General features: G+C 40.0%; 1 protein-coding gene across 1 annotated transcript; it reads right to left on the reverse strand.

Annotated features, from left to right (window-relative positions):
* Positions 1-2,714: 2,714 nt before the first annotated feature.
* LOC115785807 (beta,beta-carotene 9',10'-oxygenase-like) lies at positions 2,715-15,330 on the reverse strand. The gene is made up of 12 exons (XM_030737679.1): positions 15,286-15,330; positions 13,375-13,552; positions 12,920-13,131; positions 11,100-11,215; positions 10,897-10,999; positions 8,924-9,064; positions 6,245-6,405; positions 5,621-5,791; positions 5,012-5,149; positions 4,152-4,334; positions 3,861-3,971; positions 2,715-3,214 (listed from the first exon to the last, which is right to left on the reverse strand). The coding sequence occupies exons 1-12, from the start codon at positions 15,317-15,319 to the stop codon at positions 3,098-3,100; spliced, it is 1,665 nt and encodes a 554-aa protein (XP_030593539.1). The 5' UTR covers positions 15,320-15,330; the 3' UTR covers positions 2,715-3,097.
* Positions 15,331-15,901: the final 571 nt, after the last annotated feature.

The raw sequence follows: 15,901 nt of genomic DNA on the forward strand, positions 1-15,901 counted from the left end.
CAAGAGAAGGAAAATGAGATTTTGCTCTCTGCTGAGGAGCCCCAACTTGACGAAGCACAGCAGGTGCTTCAGACAAACAACTCAAGGGGAAATACTCAAGAGTGTCGACCAGACTTCCAGCCTCAGCCAAGGAGATCTACAAGGGAGAGGCGACCTGGCCAGATGCTGACCTACTCTTCCCTTGGTCAGCCAACTTATCAGCCACGTTTGGTTGTTGGCTCCATAGGAGTACAGCCGATATTTCACATGTGCCAGTACCCACAATCTTACTGGTATTCAGTCCAACCCACTCACACCATACCTGTCACCTACTCACCAATTAATCATTGTATCCACTGTTGTTAAGGTCGAGAAAGACATCTGACAGGTTTTGTTCATGCGATACTGTTATAAATTTGTAATGTGTGTTTATATGTATCATATAGGAGTTGAAACCTGGTTCAAGAGGTAAAAGGAATTTGGACTATTAACAGCAAGTGTCAGGAGCCACTTTTGTTTGTTGGGGAGCGTGTGGCACACCCAAAATGTATGGCCACTTTTGTGTTAATCTGTTAATTTCATTTATTTAATTTGCTTACCTGTGATTTCCAGCGACAAAGACTCAAAATATTTTTGGGAAACATGACCAATATTTGTGCTGATTTATTGGGCAACATGGACTATACAGAAGGACAGTAAAATTGGAGCAACACCTCAGGTGGAACTGTTGATTCCAGGGAAGATGCACCCCGGTTGCTTTAGGGGGGTGAATTTCCGCCCGCTAAACAGATGCAATCTGGAAGGCAAACCGAGTGTACTGCGTCTTCATTGCTCCTGAATGTTACCTGTATTTGCAGGTTAGTACTTGGTTAAAAATGATACCACTGTCTGTCATTTGGAGAAAATGTTATTCTGCATGCTACGTTTGTAAAGTTGCATTGTTTTACACTGGTGAGCAGCAGTTTGGAGACCTGCAGCAGCCTCAGCTAGGGGACAGGCTCTGCAGGCCGCTGGCAAATACGTCACGGTAACGTTGCGGTATTGTGGGTCGTATGCCCCGAGTGTGGTCTTGCAGGAGTGTCACTGCAGGTTTATTTGCTTTACATGATGAATATTTGTACTCCTACACACCTTACTGTTTAGAATAGAAATGTTTAAGATGTTTTGGCACTTTAAGTTTGAATGAGTATGAATGCCTCACATGTTATACGGGACTGTTTTATTTTCACAATGCTGTTAAGAATGTGTGATTAATTGCTTAGTTTCAGTATCCAGAACAGATACAGTGTCTACCGTAAATTGGAACAGCTAAAAGCATTGTTTTAAATACAGTTGAGAATGACTGTAAGGTGCACTATAGACATGTAGTAGCTTTCCATTGCTTATGCAAGGGCAACTGTGTACTGTTATTCCACCTGCACAGAGAGGTTGTACATTGGAGATAGTGGAGTGTTGATGTGTGAACACATCTACTTCTATGTTTATAACTGTTGGAAATATGGACATATGTGAGTTGTAAAGACACTGGAACTGAAAGAAAGTAATGCATACATGAATGTTGTTAATGTTTATGGAAATCTGAAAGAGATGCAATCTGGAAGGCAAACCGAGTGCACTGCGTCTTCATTGCTCCTGAATGTTACCTGTATTTGCAGGGATTTCATTTTTGTTATGGTGGCACCATCCCTGGGGCCCGTAACACTATGATTCATTTGAATGCACGGGTCGCTGGATCGCTCTCTGCTGGTCACTGCAGATGGAGAGAGTGCTAATAAAGTTGAGCATCTCTTGTGCTTGCACACACACACACGCACGCATGCACAGGCAAGCACTCACAAAGGTTAAGCATGACTGATTAGATCAGGAATTATAGGCTAATTAATGTGTATCTTGGGAGACATGTACAGCATGCTTATTAAAAGACGGTGCTGCAGCTGAGTGGAGAACATGCTAAAAAATACGTGTTTTCAATTCCCTGTATGAAATGATTTCAAACAGTAAAATATAACTTTATCACATCCTGTTTTATTCAGGTTGGCGTAGTAAGAGACACTGAAGATGAAACCCCTACTTGTGTGTACCATACGGTCGTAAATTATTTAAGGTTGGGACTTTCTGTTGCAAATTACCCTCAAAACTCTTGATTGAAAATCAATTTTAGTCAAAGGGAAAAATTGTATAGTTCATAATATATTTGAAACGCCACAGCTTCCAGTGCAGAGCCTACATTCAGTTCAAATTAACCCATTCAAATCAACGTAAGAGGGAAAATTGCCAATGAAACAAGTGCCATTAAAGTAATTGTGCGGAGACAAGTGCCGCTATAGGCCACTCCACACAACGGGTGGAGTCTGTATTGTATTGTACTGTTCAGCTTGCAGTTTAATACAGTGAAACAACAAGCCACTCTTGATCTCACACAAAGTCCTAAATGTTGGTGTTTGTGTGTATCACAACATTGTTTTGGGTTTGTTTTGAATGGACAACACCAAATTTCTGATGTGACCTCTGGTAGAGTCTCTGGAGGCCATCGACCAGTTAGTTCCATTTGTTTTCCAGGCATTTCAGACGTTGTCCATTTCTATCACATTACTTTGACAGAAATTGAATTTCCTCTGATGCATTTTTATGTATCCTAAGTGCTGTTCTGTTCTCCCTGGGAGTATAGCATTTCCAGTGGTATGATGAAGCAAAAACACTTTAACTAAAAAAAAAAAAAAAAACAGAAGGGGAAACATATTTTATTTTAATGTATGCACTGAAAGGAAAGCAGTATTTCAGATTCTTACAAGAGATCATGAGGACACGTAGAGGACAAACTATATCAGTGTTCCGATACCATGCTGGGCTTTCTGTCTTGTTAGTCTCCAAAAGATTGCCATCTTTCTAACTGTAATGGCAGCACACGGTGAGGACATGCACCCATTCCCATCAAGGAGGCACAAACAAATAGCATGAGTCTGCAGTTTTTCCAAGCTCTTATTTCTTTCTGTCTTTTTTACAGTTCAGGAGTTTTACAGGGAATGACATCAACAGAGATTTTCTATTTTGTGGATAAAGTGGCTGGTTGTGGGTTCAATTTCAGCAATTTGCCACAGAGTTGCAAAGAGTGGCAAATCTAGCCCATCTCGTTAAACACACCATGGGTCCCATATGGGATATTGACAGGGACCTCTGCTCTGCCCAGCTCAGAGAAGGTCTTGGCATCCAGAACAAGCAGGAAAGTACTTTTCTCCTGGAAACAGATACAGAGGAGATAGATTATGTTATTGAAAAAAAAAAAAAAAGGTCACAGAACTCTCCTCACTATAATGATATTGAGAGTACCACAGCATTTGTCTTCTCCGTGCATAGTAAAAATATGTCTGCTCAGGTTGCAATGAAAGCATAATAAAGTCTGTTTGTTATAATGTGTATTTTTTTCTCTATAAATCATCATATACAACAGATTTTTGTTTATATTTTTCATTAGTTTTTATTTGTTTTTTTCCAATTCAGTTTAGTTCCAGTTAGTTTCCAGGATGGCTTTTTCAGTTTAGCGTTTATTGTTTAAAAGTGTTAAGTGTAGTATTGCCAGGGGCGAGATTAAGGAAATTCAGAGTAAGCATTACAATACAAACAAAACACTTTGTGAAAGTAAATGACTCACAGTTATAAAGGCATCCCAGTGTGGACTCAGGTAGCAGACACATTTTGGTGTAATCTAGACTACTTTGGGCACTTATGGCTAACTTTATGGCACAGTTAAATGTTGTGTGGGCCACACGCGACCCAAAATGTCATAAAGCACGTGACATCTGGCCCTTATACGGTGATCTGTAACAGTGGCACACAGATAACATAAAATGTGAATATATCCCAGAGAAAATTGTTTCAATTACTTCTCTGGGTGTGATGATGACAGACAAGACAACTCCATCATCTTCCTCAGTAGCTTTAGGCGAAGCAACGAAGACAGGCTCAGACGGGTACAAGCCGGGATAACGCCACGCCTAGACGGGGAAGATCACATAAACATACTCTGAACTGTTTCATGTTAGAAAACCAGCTCACAGCCTAGTGCTGCCCTCACAATGATAAAGAAATAGAAGTAGAAATAGCTTTGATGTGGTAATACCCGGCCCAGTTAACAATGAGGTTTCTTTAAGTGTACTCTTTGACTGATAGAGAACCTTAAGCTCCTTGGTGTGGACATCCATCTTGAGCAGGGAGTCACCGAAGACGTGTCCAAAGCCACAGGAGTAGAAGTAGCGGTAAGGTCTGCCATTGTACTGGTGATAATTGATCTGAGGGAACTCAAGGCCACCGAACTGCAGCAGCTCATCATTGTGAAGCTCCTCGTGGGTCACGTAAACCTGCAGGATCAGGATGTTGCTCAGATCGGTGCAGCGTTTCAGCCAAAATTTGAGACACATTAACAAATATGATTTCCATAAGTACTGAAAATCAGTAGAGCATTGTTCTCTATGACAGGTAAATGAATGGATTCCCGCATGAGGGCCAGAGCATTTGTTAGTTAGGAATAAATGAATTTTGTTTAATTTTACTTTTGAAATAAATGTAGCTTCACGTGCAATGACCAAGAAATGTTTTTCTCAGTTTTTTCTGTGACTCCGGTCGCAGGAGCACTTTCACAGGTGTTTTTCAGTTGCCGCATGCATTCTCAGAACAACAACAGAGGACGATGTCACACGGGTAGTCATGACAACTAAAAGATCACATTTTTCTTTCAGCTTTACTCAGCTGTAAGAAAGTGGAGAGTGAGTGTGTGTGAGCTATACGTAAGCCTTTAAACTCTAATTATTCACTTGAATAGTGGATACATCATTTTTATTTGCTGTAACTCTCTTGCAGAAAGTAACTTTCATCATGGTGGATAATTGCATAGAAATTGTGGGAGTAAATTGTTTGTATTATCATCATTATAGGCCTCATTCTGCACCAGATTCCAGTACAACCAGTGATGTACAGTTAAACATATTACTACTAAATGCAGAAAATGCATTGCACTGTGCACACCATTGGATCCTACCTCTCCATGTTTTGTCTTCCTCGCTGTGGCTTTACAGTTATGTAAAGTGATAAGATTTTGATCTAAAGGAGTTCGTTCATCCACGGTCAGAGGTAGGACATATCTTCTTGGGAGATTTCTGCACAGTGAGTTGTAAAACTGCCAAAAGAAATCATCGTGAAAAACTGTCTGTGTAGCTCCTTTGAATAAAGGGTGCGATGCAACCTCGGGAACAATCGCACCCAAACAGATACAAAATACTGTCACAAAATCATGTTCCTGTGTTTTGATGAAAGTAATACACTCCACCACATTTGAAATCACATATATTCTCAAAACGTATTTCTTTGCAAACTGACAGGCAAGAAGAAGAAAAAAATAAGAGAACATCAGAGGCAATTGAACAGTCTATGCCTAAGAAACAGACAAATCCTCCACAAATCCTTGCTGATTCATATTTTAGGTTTCAGGGTTGGTGGAGGGTAATGTTATGAATGCAAAACAATATGCTAGCTGAACAATGATGGATACAGAAACACCATTATGTCACTTGTGTTATCATTTCGTAAAAGCCAGCATTTCAACCTGAGCTGTTCACTAACAACAAACTAAGAAACCGAAAGCATTTACCTCATCCATTTCCTCTCCTGCATTTCTTCGGAGGTTCTCCAGCGTGAACTCCCCAATGAGCTCACCATCGTCCCCACAGCACATGTCCATAATCAAGAACCCGCTGTCCTCAAAAGCGTTGATCTGATGCAGCGTAAACATTGGTGCTGTACAGTACTTCACTTCACTCGCCTGTCAGACCGATAACATCAACCAGTGAACACTCAGAATCATATAATGTTAAGAAAATAAGACAAAGTTAAAAAGGGTTTTGTGCAAACATAAAGGAGGTGATGTGCTGTTTTTTACATTTTGAAGACAAGCTCCCTGCTTGGCATGAATATTATTGAGTTGCACCTTATCATTTTGAAAGTTTGTTATTATATGTTTAATGGGTATGCTGTGTAATGAGATGAAAAAATTGAGAGCAACAACGTATGAGGAAAGCTACACCATCAGAGTGTGGTTTCATCAAAATAAATATGAAAAAAATGTAATAGTGCATGAAGAGATCAGCTTGCAGCTTTCCTTTTTTTTCTTTTTCTTTTTTGTTTGTTTGTTCCAACTCCTCAGCAGCTGGTTGTGTTTGCAAGCTTCCTGTTTTACACTAGATTGCATACAGTAAATATATGTTATATATGTCACCATTCCGGTGTGCCTGTTGACCAGATGGAAGATTATTCCATGCTGAGGCTCCCAGGTCATGACTTTGTGAAAGCTCTTCCCCTGTATTTTGTACAGCATGAACTTCAGCAGGTCTATCTTGATTGGCTGCTCAACAAACACAATATAGTTCTCCGACATGACTAGAGAGAGAGAGAGAGAGAGAGAGGCACACAAAGTAAGCAATGGATGCATTAAAAAGATGTGAGGGACTTGTTACACATCATAAATATTATTTTTACACTTGTGTACGATAGACCTGCCGTGCCATGTTCCAATTATGAATTCCACTGCGGTTAAAGACGTAGTGTAACTAATTAGCGCAGTGTGGAGGGAACTATGTTGAGACAAGAGTGTAACGCTCACATCATTTCAGTAGTGATTTATGGATGGGTGACGAATTAAAGGAAAAACTTTCAAAACCGACCTCGAGTAATTTGAATGCTCCTCTCTGGTGCACCATTGGTGTGACGGAACACCATACTTTTAAAGGGCACCCCCTCATTTTTGTCAAAAAATTATGATGCAAAATTTGTTCACCATCCTTTCATTTATCACCTATCAGTACATATCTGTATGTAAACAGAATATTAGTTTCCAGCCATAAACCGCAAGACATTTGTTTTTGCACATAAACACATAAAGCCAACGCTAAATATAAACACCCATCTACTCTGCTGAGAGATGTAGTATGTAGTCTGGATGGCTGCACACTGTTCCCCTCACTTGTGGGATTTCTTGGTGCCTGTAAGTCTGGCAGGACAAGGGTGGTCTGCTGATAATATAGACTGATATAATCAGGGAACTACTGCTGCAGTATTGTATACTGCTGCAAGTCTTGCCAAGTGGGGCAAGACTGGGTTAGACAAACCAAAGAATGAAGCCTTCATTCGCATAAGCTCAATTAGCAGTGGCTTGTTTGTCAACTGCTTGCTTCAGCTGACTGGTAAAGTCCAGTCATGGTAAATGGACTGGTTCTTTTTCTGCATCTACATGCTTTCTATCTGACATTCACACATGAACACATCAGGAGCAACTCAGGGTTCAGTATCTTGCCTTTGGTACACAGACTGGACAAGCCAGGGATTGAATTACCGACCTTCTGATTAGTAGATGACCTGTTCTACCTCAGCCGTCTCATGGTCAGTTTAACTTGTTAATAAAGTCTGCTAAAGCTTCCTTCACAGCTACAACCTTCGTATTACATGCTAAGCTTTTTATGATATTGACTTTACTCAAATCCAGGGTTAGGAGAATTAGCTCTCCCAGCAGATGCTAATTAAACATTCCATAAATGGTTATCAATAGTCTTATAGATCTTTTATAGATATCTACACTCAATCCAAATTTGTTAGGTACACCTGTTCAACTGCATGTTAGCTCATCAGCCAATAACATGCAGCAACTTATTTAGACATGGTCAAGACAACCTGCTGAAGTTCGAAGCAAGCATCAGAATTGACAGGCTGGTACAATCCTCAGACAGGCTGGTTTGAGTGTTTCAGAAACCTCTCATCTGCTGGGACATTCCCACACAACCATCGCATGGCTTTACAGACAATTGCTCGAAAAAGAGAAAATATCCAGAGAGCAGCCTTTCTCTGGGCAAAAATGCCTCCAGACTGCTTCCAGTTGATAGGAAGGCAAGACAGCCACTCATTAGCTAAGCTCCTGTCAACTAAGAACAGGAGGATGAGGCTACAATTTGCACAGGGTCACCAAAATCGGACAATAGAAGTTTGGAAAAACATTGCCTGTTCTGATGAATCTCGATCTCTGCTGCAACATTTGAACAGGAGGGTCAGAATTTGGTGTAAACAGCAATGAAAGCATGATTCAGGCTGCTGGTGGGATAATGGTGTTGGGATATTTTGAGCCACACTTTGGCTCCCTTAGTACCAACTGAGCATTATTTAAACACCACAGCCTACCTGACATATTGTTGTTGACCATATCCATCCCATTATGGCCGCAGTGCATCCATCTGATGGTTGCTTTCACAAAACTCAGATCATCTCAAACTATTTTTTTGAACATGAAAGTAAGTTCACTATACTCAAATGGCCTCCACAGTCACCAGATCTCAACAGAGCACCTTCATCAGGATGTCATGGAATGGGAGACAAATCTGGACAAAACTGTGTGATGCTATCATGTCAATATGGACTGAAATCTCTGAGGAATGTTTCCAGCACCTTGTTGAATCTAAGGGGCCAGTGAGTGTATAGACAAGCAAAAACTGAATTACATTCAGACAACAAAACATCAAAGCATTAAAATACAAATTATGTCTATCTTGTTAAGAGTCCTGTCAGATTAAGCCAGGGAAGAAACTACAGTAAATACTTAGCTGAGAAAAGCGTGAAAATTTTTGTGTAAGTTAGAGGCATAATTAAAAAGAGGAGAGAGATATAGAGAGCTAAAAGGAAAGACAAAGGAGCTGTGAATGACAAAAAGAAGTGCGAGGCTGGAATTAAAATCAGTGATTAATAAGAGCATTAAAAAGTTTCAGTGAAGTAGATTCACCCTGCCAGTGCAGGGAAAAAGCAAAACCTCTCCCAGAATTCATTAATTTTGCTTCAGTTCACATCCAGCATGCAGACAACTTAAAAAAAAAAGGGGGGGGGGGGGCTCTTTGTTATGCTGTAATGTGTTTCTCACCAAAGCTGTGAAAATAGGAAGGTTTCCTAGGATCAGCTGCAGGGATGGAGCAGATCACTTTGGCTCCAGTCAGGTCAGCTGAGTCCTGCATTGCTGCCTTCTCCTCGGGAGGAGGCACACGGATGATGTTGTAGAAGAATCCTAGAGAGTGTCCAAAAGCGCCTTGTGTTGTTAGGCTGACTTTATTTTAAAGCACTAACATGCAAAGATACATAGAGACAAACCTGAGAACAGAACTATAAATATCCTTAAACATGTTTAGTGGGCATACAGACAATTCACAAGCGAGTACCACTCCAAATGCCAATGCTTCATTCATCTGTCATCTTCAGTATGAAAATATTGGCAGTTATACATAATGAAGATGACAGATGAAAAGGAATCAACAAGGCTGAAGGCCTCTATGAGGATCAGTGGTAGGTCCTGGACCTGCCAGATCCATAAAGAGCATGAGCATGAGCAACTGGTAGATTTGGGAAGACCAGAGACCCATGATTAGGTGGTCTGGGAGGAGAGGGGAAGCAGATGTGGTTATTCCAATAAGGAAAGAATTACAGAATAAGAAAAAAATGGCAAATTCTGGGGAAAGTGATGACAAGTTGGCATTGTGTCTGAACTGTGGGGACAGTAAGAAGACTAGAAGGGGAAGTGTGCTGAGAATTACAAAATTGAACTGCACTAATTGCTCAGATGCAACTTTAACAAACCACTGCCTGTATTTATTATTGTGACAGTTTAACTCTCCTTAACTGAAAAAGCAAGCAATGGTCTGTTACACATAGATGCTGGCCTGGATCGAATGGATTTAAGTGTACGTGCCTGGTGGTTGTTGTGAACTAAGTGTGATGAAGATGAAGCGGACATCAAAAGTTAATTAGAGACAGCGAGTGCTTTAAAGACACATTTGACGCTGAGGTAATGATGCAGATAATGAAGATGCAGCTGAGATAAACCTTTACTGTACACATTTCAACTGACAGGGACAGACTGGCACGGAAAAAGAAGAAGCAATGTCGAAAATTGGAAAAAGTAGGTTGAAACTGGAAATGAGACGAGGTTCTGAATGTAGCAAGGTTAGACAAAGCATAAAGGTGAAAGCTGCTTTGACCTTTGATTAATATGTCAACTACAGTTGGCGTGAGAATAGATCTCTTTCCATTCGCGGCCCCAGAGAAGAACTCCAGTGCTACTGAGTAGTAGATTTCAAAAACTGAAGTCAAGGTAAAATTAGAGCGATGTGGACTGAACCTATAAGGCCATTTAGCATAGAATCACCTTTTTCCATATTACCGAGCAAAACCAGCAAAAAAGAAAAATCTATGTGGAGCTCTTGCATTTGTGGGACATTAGATCCCAAAAGAAGATGCTATTTAAGTTGACATGAGAATATTGTGGGAGCCACACAAGCTGTCAAGAGTGATTGTAAAAAGAAGCAAGGGTGTGGATGATGCAAGTGAGAGCAAGTGAAAAATGAATGAGTGGCCCAGAGGAATGATGCATGGGGTGGAATCAAAGTGACCCCCTAAAGGGGAGCAGTTGATGTTTGCTGCAGGAAGGGGTAAGAAGAAAGTTTTGGAGGAGGAGACCTTGAGTATCTTGATGGCAAGAACCCTGAAACCTGATGGTGCCAAGTGTTGCACTGAGGAACTCAGAGGAAAAAATTTGTTGAGAAAATGGACGTGATGTGGCATTTTGTGGTTGTCAGTAGGGCTTTAAAAGGGTTTGTAAAGTTGTCACCAGAGAATATCCAATTAATGCCTGGTATATAGAAGCCACAGGGAGCCTACAGACAGGAGTGGGTTTGGGGGCTGCTGTTGGAAGAGAACAAACGTGTGTTGGGCAAGTAGGCAGCTGTAGACACATCACAGGAATGTGACTTTTTGGGGTGTGGTCCTGCTCCTGAACATCATATAAATTCTAATCATGGCTGAACATGGTGAACAGCTGAGAAGAAAAGAGCAAAGACGGGTTACCTCTTCTGCTGTGTGAATTGCCCATGTTGTACACGGCACCTTCGCGGTCATAGTGTGGATGAGCTGTAGCTGAGTTGACAGCAATATACTGACTCCAGTCCACCTTACATAGAAATAAAATAACCATTTTGATCATTATAAAAGCTAGAACATCTTAGTCACTCATCAAGACACAAATATTTCTAATAATACCACTGACTCACTTTTTCCTTTGTCTCCAGGCTTTGTGGATCTACTCTCCTCATGTAGTTGGTTTCTGTACTCACGTAATAGTCCCCCTTGTACTTGACAAAGTTCACATTGGCATTATCTGTTGCCTCTGTTCACACATATATAGAAGATGGAACATATCAAATGTAGCTCTTTAGCAGAACACTTTATGGCATTCTTTTGATCCACATTCCCTTACAGTATACACAAGAGGTCCAAACTCACAAATATTGACGTGTGCTCTCTTTACCTCAGTTGAAAATATAATGTAATGCACCAGCTCTCATTTGTCTGAAAAAGCATTTTGCAAGAAGCTGAGCACTAAAGAAAATGTCCATATACACTTTTCTTCTCAGATTTTTGTTTGATTTTTACTCTAGACTGGTAACCTGATCTAATAAATGGTTTAACACTGTATTTCCAATTCAACTCAAGTCAGTTTTATTTATATAGCACCAAATCACAACATCAGTTGCCTCAAGCCACTTTATACTATTAGGTAAAGAGCCTACAATAATAAAGAGAAAACCCCAACAATCAATACAAAGCCCCTATGAGCAAGCACTTGGCGACAGTGGGAAGGAAAAACTCCCTTTTAACAGGAAGAAACCTCCGGCAGAATCAGGCCATCTGCTGCAGCCATCTGCTGCTACTGGTTGGGGGTGAGGGGAAGGAGACAGGATAAAAGACACACTGTGGAAGAAAGCCAGGGATTAATAATAATTTATGATTAAATGTAGAGTTGGGTATAAATACAAAGAGACTTAAAAGAAGTGAGTGAAGAATAAACACAGCAGCCTAGGCCTATTGCAGCGTGACTAAAGGAGGGTTCACGGTCACCTGATCCAGCCCTAACTATAAGCTTTATCATAAAGGAAAGTTTTAAGACTAATTTTAAAAGTAGAGAGGGTGTCTGTCTCCCAAATCCAAACTGCAAGCTGGTTCCACAGAAGAGGGGCCTGAAAGCTGAAGGCTTTTCAGAAAGCTTTTAGGACAAGCTGATAATAATGAATTACAATATTCCAGTCTGGAAGCAATAAATGCATTTTTCAGTATCACTCTGAGACAGAATGTTTCTCATTTTAGACTTATTGTGCAAATGCAAGAAAGCAGTCCTACATATTTGTTTAATATGTGCATTGAAGGACATATCCTGGTCAAAAATGACTCCAAGATTCCTCAGTCTTACTGGAGGCCATAGTAATGCCATCCAGAGAAAGTATCTGGTTAGACACCATGTTTCTTAGATTTTTAGGGCCAAACACAATAATCTCAATTTCATCTGAATTTAAAAGCAGGAAATTGGAGGTCAACTGGGTCTTTATGTCTTTAAGACATTCCTGCACTTTTACTAATTGGTGTGTGTCTTCTGGTTTTATGGATAGATAAAGCTGGGTATCATCTGCATAGCAATGAAAAAAGTATGCCATGCCTTCTAATAATACTACCTATAGGAAGCATGTAAAATGTAAATAAAATTGATCCTAACACCAAACCCTGTGAATAAAACATTAGTATTGAGCACTGCACTGAGGTCTAGCTGGACAAGCACAGAGATGAGTCCACTGTCAGAGGCCTTAAGAAGATCATTTGTAACCTTCACCAGTTTCCGCACTGTGATGAATAAAGCATTTCTCTACAGATGATCAGTTAGCGGGTTTGCAACTACTCTTTCAAGAATTTTTGAGACAAAAGGAAGGTTGGAGATTGATCTATAATTAGCCAAGACAGCTGGGCCAGCTAGTGGTACACAGTGTTGTACAGAAGCTGAGTACACATGGGAATCTGCAATGTGTAAAGAAGACACACATACTAGGAGTCTGAAAGCGTGACAAGAAACGAGCAAAGATGTTCTTGCAGGGATCAGGCATGGCTAATGTCCCAAACTCTGAAACCACGATGCGATTCTTCTCTGAATTTTGGATAAATGAGTCACTTCTAAGGAAGCGGCTGCTGTAAGTGACATTGCCCTCACAGATGTGGAACCTGTGCATCATGGCCATGCCATCAAACCAATGTGTGTATCTGAGGGAGAAAAAGAGAATTAATTTCTCTGCAGAATATTTGTGTAAGACAAAGCAGAGGGAATGATGTGAGTACTATGGGACTGTAGAGAGTGAAAAATATTTGGCATTGGAGGAATCAGTACCTTGTTGAATAAACACTGACGGGGAAAACCACAGTTTCTTTCTACAGGGATGTGTTTACAGTTTACTGTGCGAGCAAAGTTCAGTGCAAATAAAGTTTTTCACAGTAATCCTCAAATACCTGTCTGTTCCAAATTCAAATTTCCCAGGACCATTTCTCAGAAAGCTCCCATTGATCCAAGCTGGAATAGTTCCCTTTATGGTAGTAGGGATGGGATCGGGGGTTTCCTCCCCAGAGCAGACCAGAGGTGCCAAGCATTCGAGTCCACTGGCCTGCGGACATCGCTGCCTACTCGATACTGAGAGTGGAGAGGAGAATCACTCAACACTATATTATACACATGTCGGTTGATGAGGGGTAGTATGTTGCTATGGACTGTGAGGAAGAACTGTGAGGATAGATCCTACACACAAACCACGTGATAATATTAACAGGGTGCCTTGGATGTGACAAAATAACAAACCTTAAAATTTATTGTGACATAATTGTGCAAACAACTAAATCCAGTATGTCCTTTGTTGACTCTTTGGGTGTTTGGTTATCCTCAAATGAAACATATAAACTCTACATGTGAAGGAAAGTGGTTTTGTGAAACAAACATTATCTGCAATAGGAGACAGTTTGGGCTTTAACAGCTCCTGCTAGTATGAAAACATGGCTCTCTGGGGGTCATGCACTACGAATGACACCTGCACTGCCTGTCTTATCTGTTATTCAATAACCCATTCCTGTTCATTACCTCATATCTCTCCTCATAATGTGGACTGTAAAATATATATGAGAGTGACGTGATTAGCAAAAGCAAATCATTGAGGTTCAGTAGGGGGCACCACGCTGAGCTTAGCGTACAATATCACAGTTTTTCTGACCACGTTATTGCAACAAATCAGCAGAGCGAGACTTCTGCTCATTCCTAAGACACAAATACAACAGGCAATAAAAAATGGGACTGTGTAATAGAGGTATAACCACAGTAGGCTTTAACAATCTCTTACTATGTTGATTCGGTGAGGTTCGAATGTGATTACAGCAGCATTGCAAATGACGCCTAAGTGCGTGCTGTCATTTTTAGGATGCTATTTTCTGAGCTTCCTACTGCTACATTCAGAATTAAGTTTCTTGAAAACAAAACAGCAGCACTGACAAGCCCAGAATTACTGTGGATAATAGCTTCAGGTATTGCTTTTTTGTAATATATATATATATATGTATATATATATTTCATTTTTGGGTAATCACTAGAGCAACAGTAGTTTATTTGCAACAGCTATTTCTTTAATGAATTGTTTTCCTTCTAGCACCAACAGTATGTCAGGATACAAATGAATGACCTCGTTAGAATTTGCTGCTATAATCCCGCGCATCTTTTTAATTTATGTTCTTTTCATTTTTAACTGTGTAGGGGCCTGTCAGCCGGTCTTTGAGTTAACAGCTGAGAATGACTAAAAGCTGTTAATGAGACATTGTGCATATTCTTTTCCCAGCTCTGATTCAGCAGGAGTCCTTGGAGCAGGAACAATACAAAATGCCAACACGTCTTTTTGGAACTTGCAACTCCGATTTAGAAATGCAACATTATGACGAGCAGGAGAAACTGCATTATCTAAATGCACACCTATATTTTGTGTGTAACTGTAAAGAATGAGCTTTTTTATTTTTTTTTATTTATTTATTTTTTTAACAACTGATGCTATCAAACTACCTCTCTTTTTAAAGGGGATGCACCAAAGTATAATAGTGCCACATATCTCGAAGCATTTTTTTTTAATTGTACTTGAGATTTTGATTTACTTAGTCTTGTTCTTTGTCAGCTGAAACCAAAAGCAGCCTCTTGCAGAGGCTTCTAGGTTTTAGTGTTTATGTAGAAACAGGATGGAGTGAGCTCAATTCACCAGTTACTAAACACAGAGCTATTACATATTTTATAATGCAATAAAATATCGGGAAAAGAACAGGTTCAGTCCCATTTCAATCTTCTTATGAGTATGTGCGCATCATCTGGCTACAAATCTGAAAGAGGTTTCTACTCACAGCTGCGTGTTTGGGGCTCCGTGGTCTTGGACATGGCTTGTTGGTCTGTGTTTGAGCAGAGAAACAGGATTTATGCAGTTCAGGAGAAAAACCTTTGACCCTTGGACCCTTGTTGCAATATAATACTAGCAGACTACAGCACTAGCAGATCATTAACCAATTAAAAAAAAAAAAAAGCAAGACATAGCCATCACCATGATAGCTTAAGTTTAGCAAACAAACAAAAAAACATTTTCAATATTTATCTGTTTACAAGCAAATAAATTAAATTAAATGATAGAGTCTTGCAATTTTATGATGCTGTTTTTGATAATACCTGCAGCTGCGCTAATCTTTGTTCCTCTTTCATACATAAACCTCACACTGCTTTTATATGATCCTGATCTGCATTGCACAGCTTCACGCATTGCATGTTTCACAGTGCAGTCAAGGTTCCTGTGTATTTGTACTAAATCAAATGACAAAAAATGCCTGTAATTATTGTAAATGTTATAATATGCAGCAGTAGGTTAAACTGCTTGTTACCTCTTTCATGTGGATGGATGAAAATAGAGTTTGCAATTGACCTATGTCAACTGTGAGAATATATGTATAAACAAAGGCAATGTTTATACAC

This window comes from Archocentrus centrarchus, chromosome 9 (assembly GCF_007364275.1).
Source record: "Archocentrus centrarchus isolate MPI-CPG fArcCen1 chromosome 9, fArcCen1, whole genome shotgun sequence".
In the NCBI taxonomy this organism is placed as follows: Eukaryota; Metazoa; Chordata; class Actinopteri; order Cichliformes; family Cichlidae; genus Archocentrus; species Archocentrus centrarchus.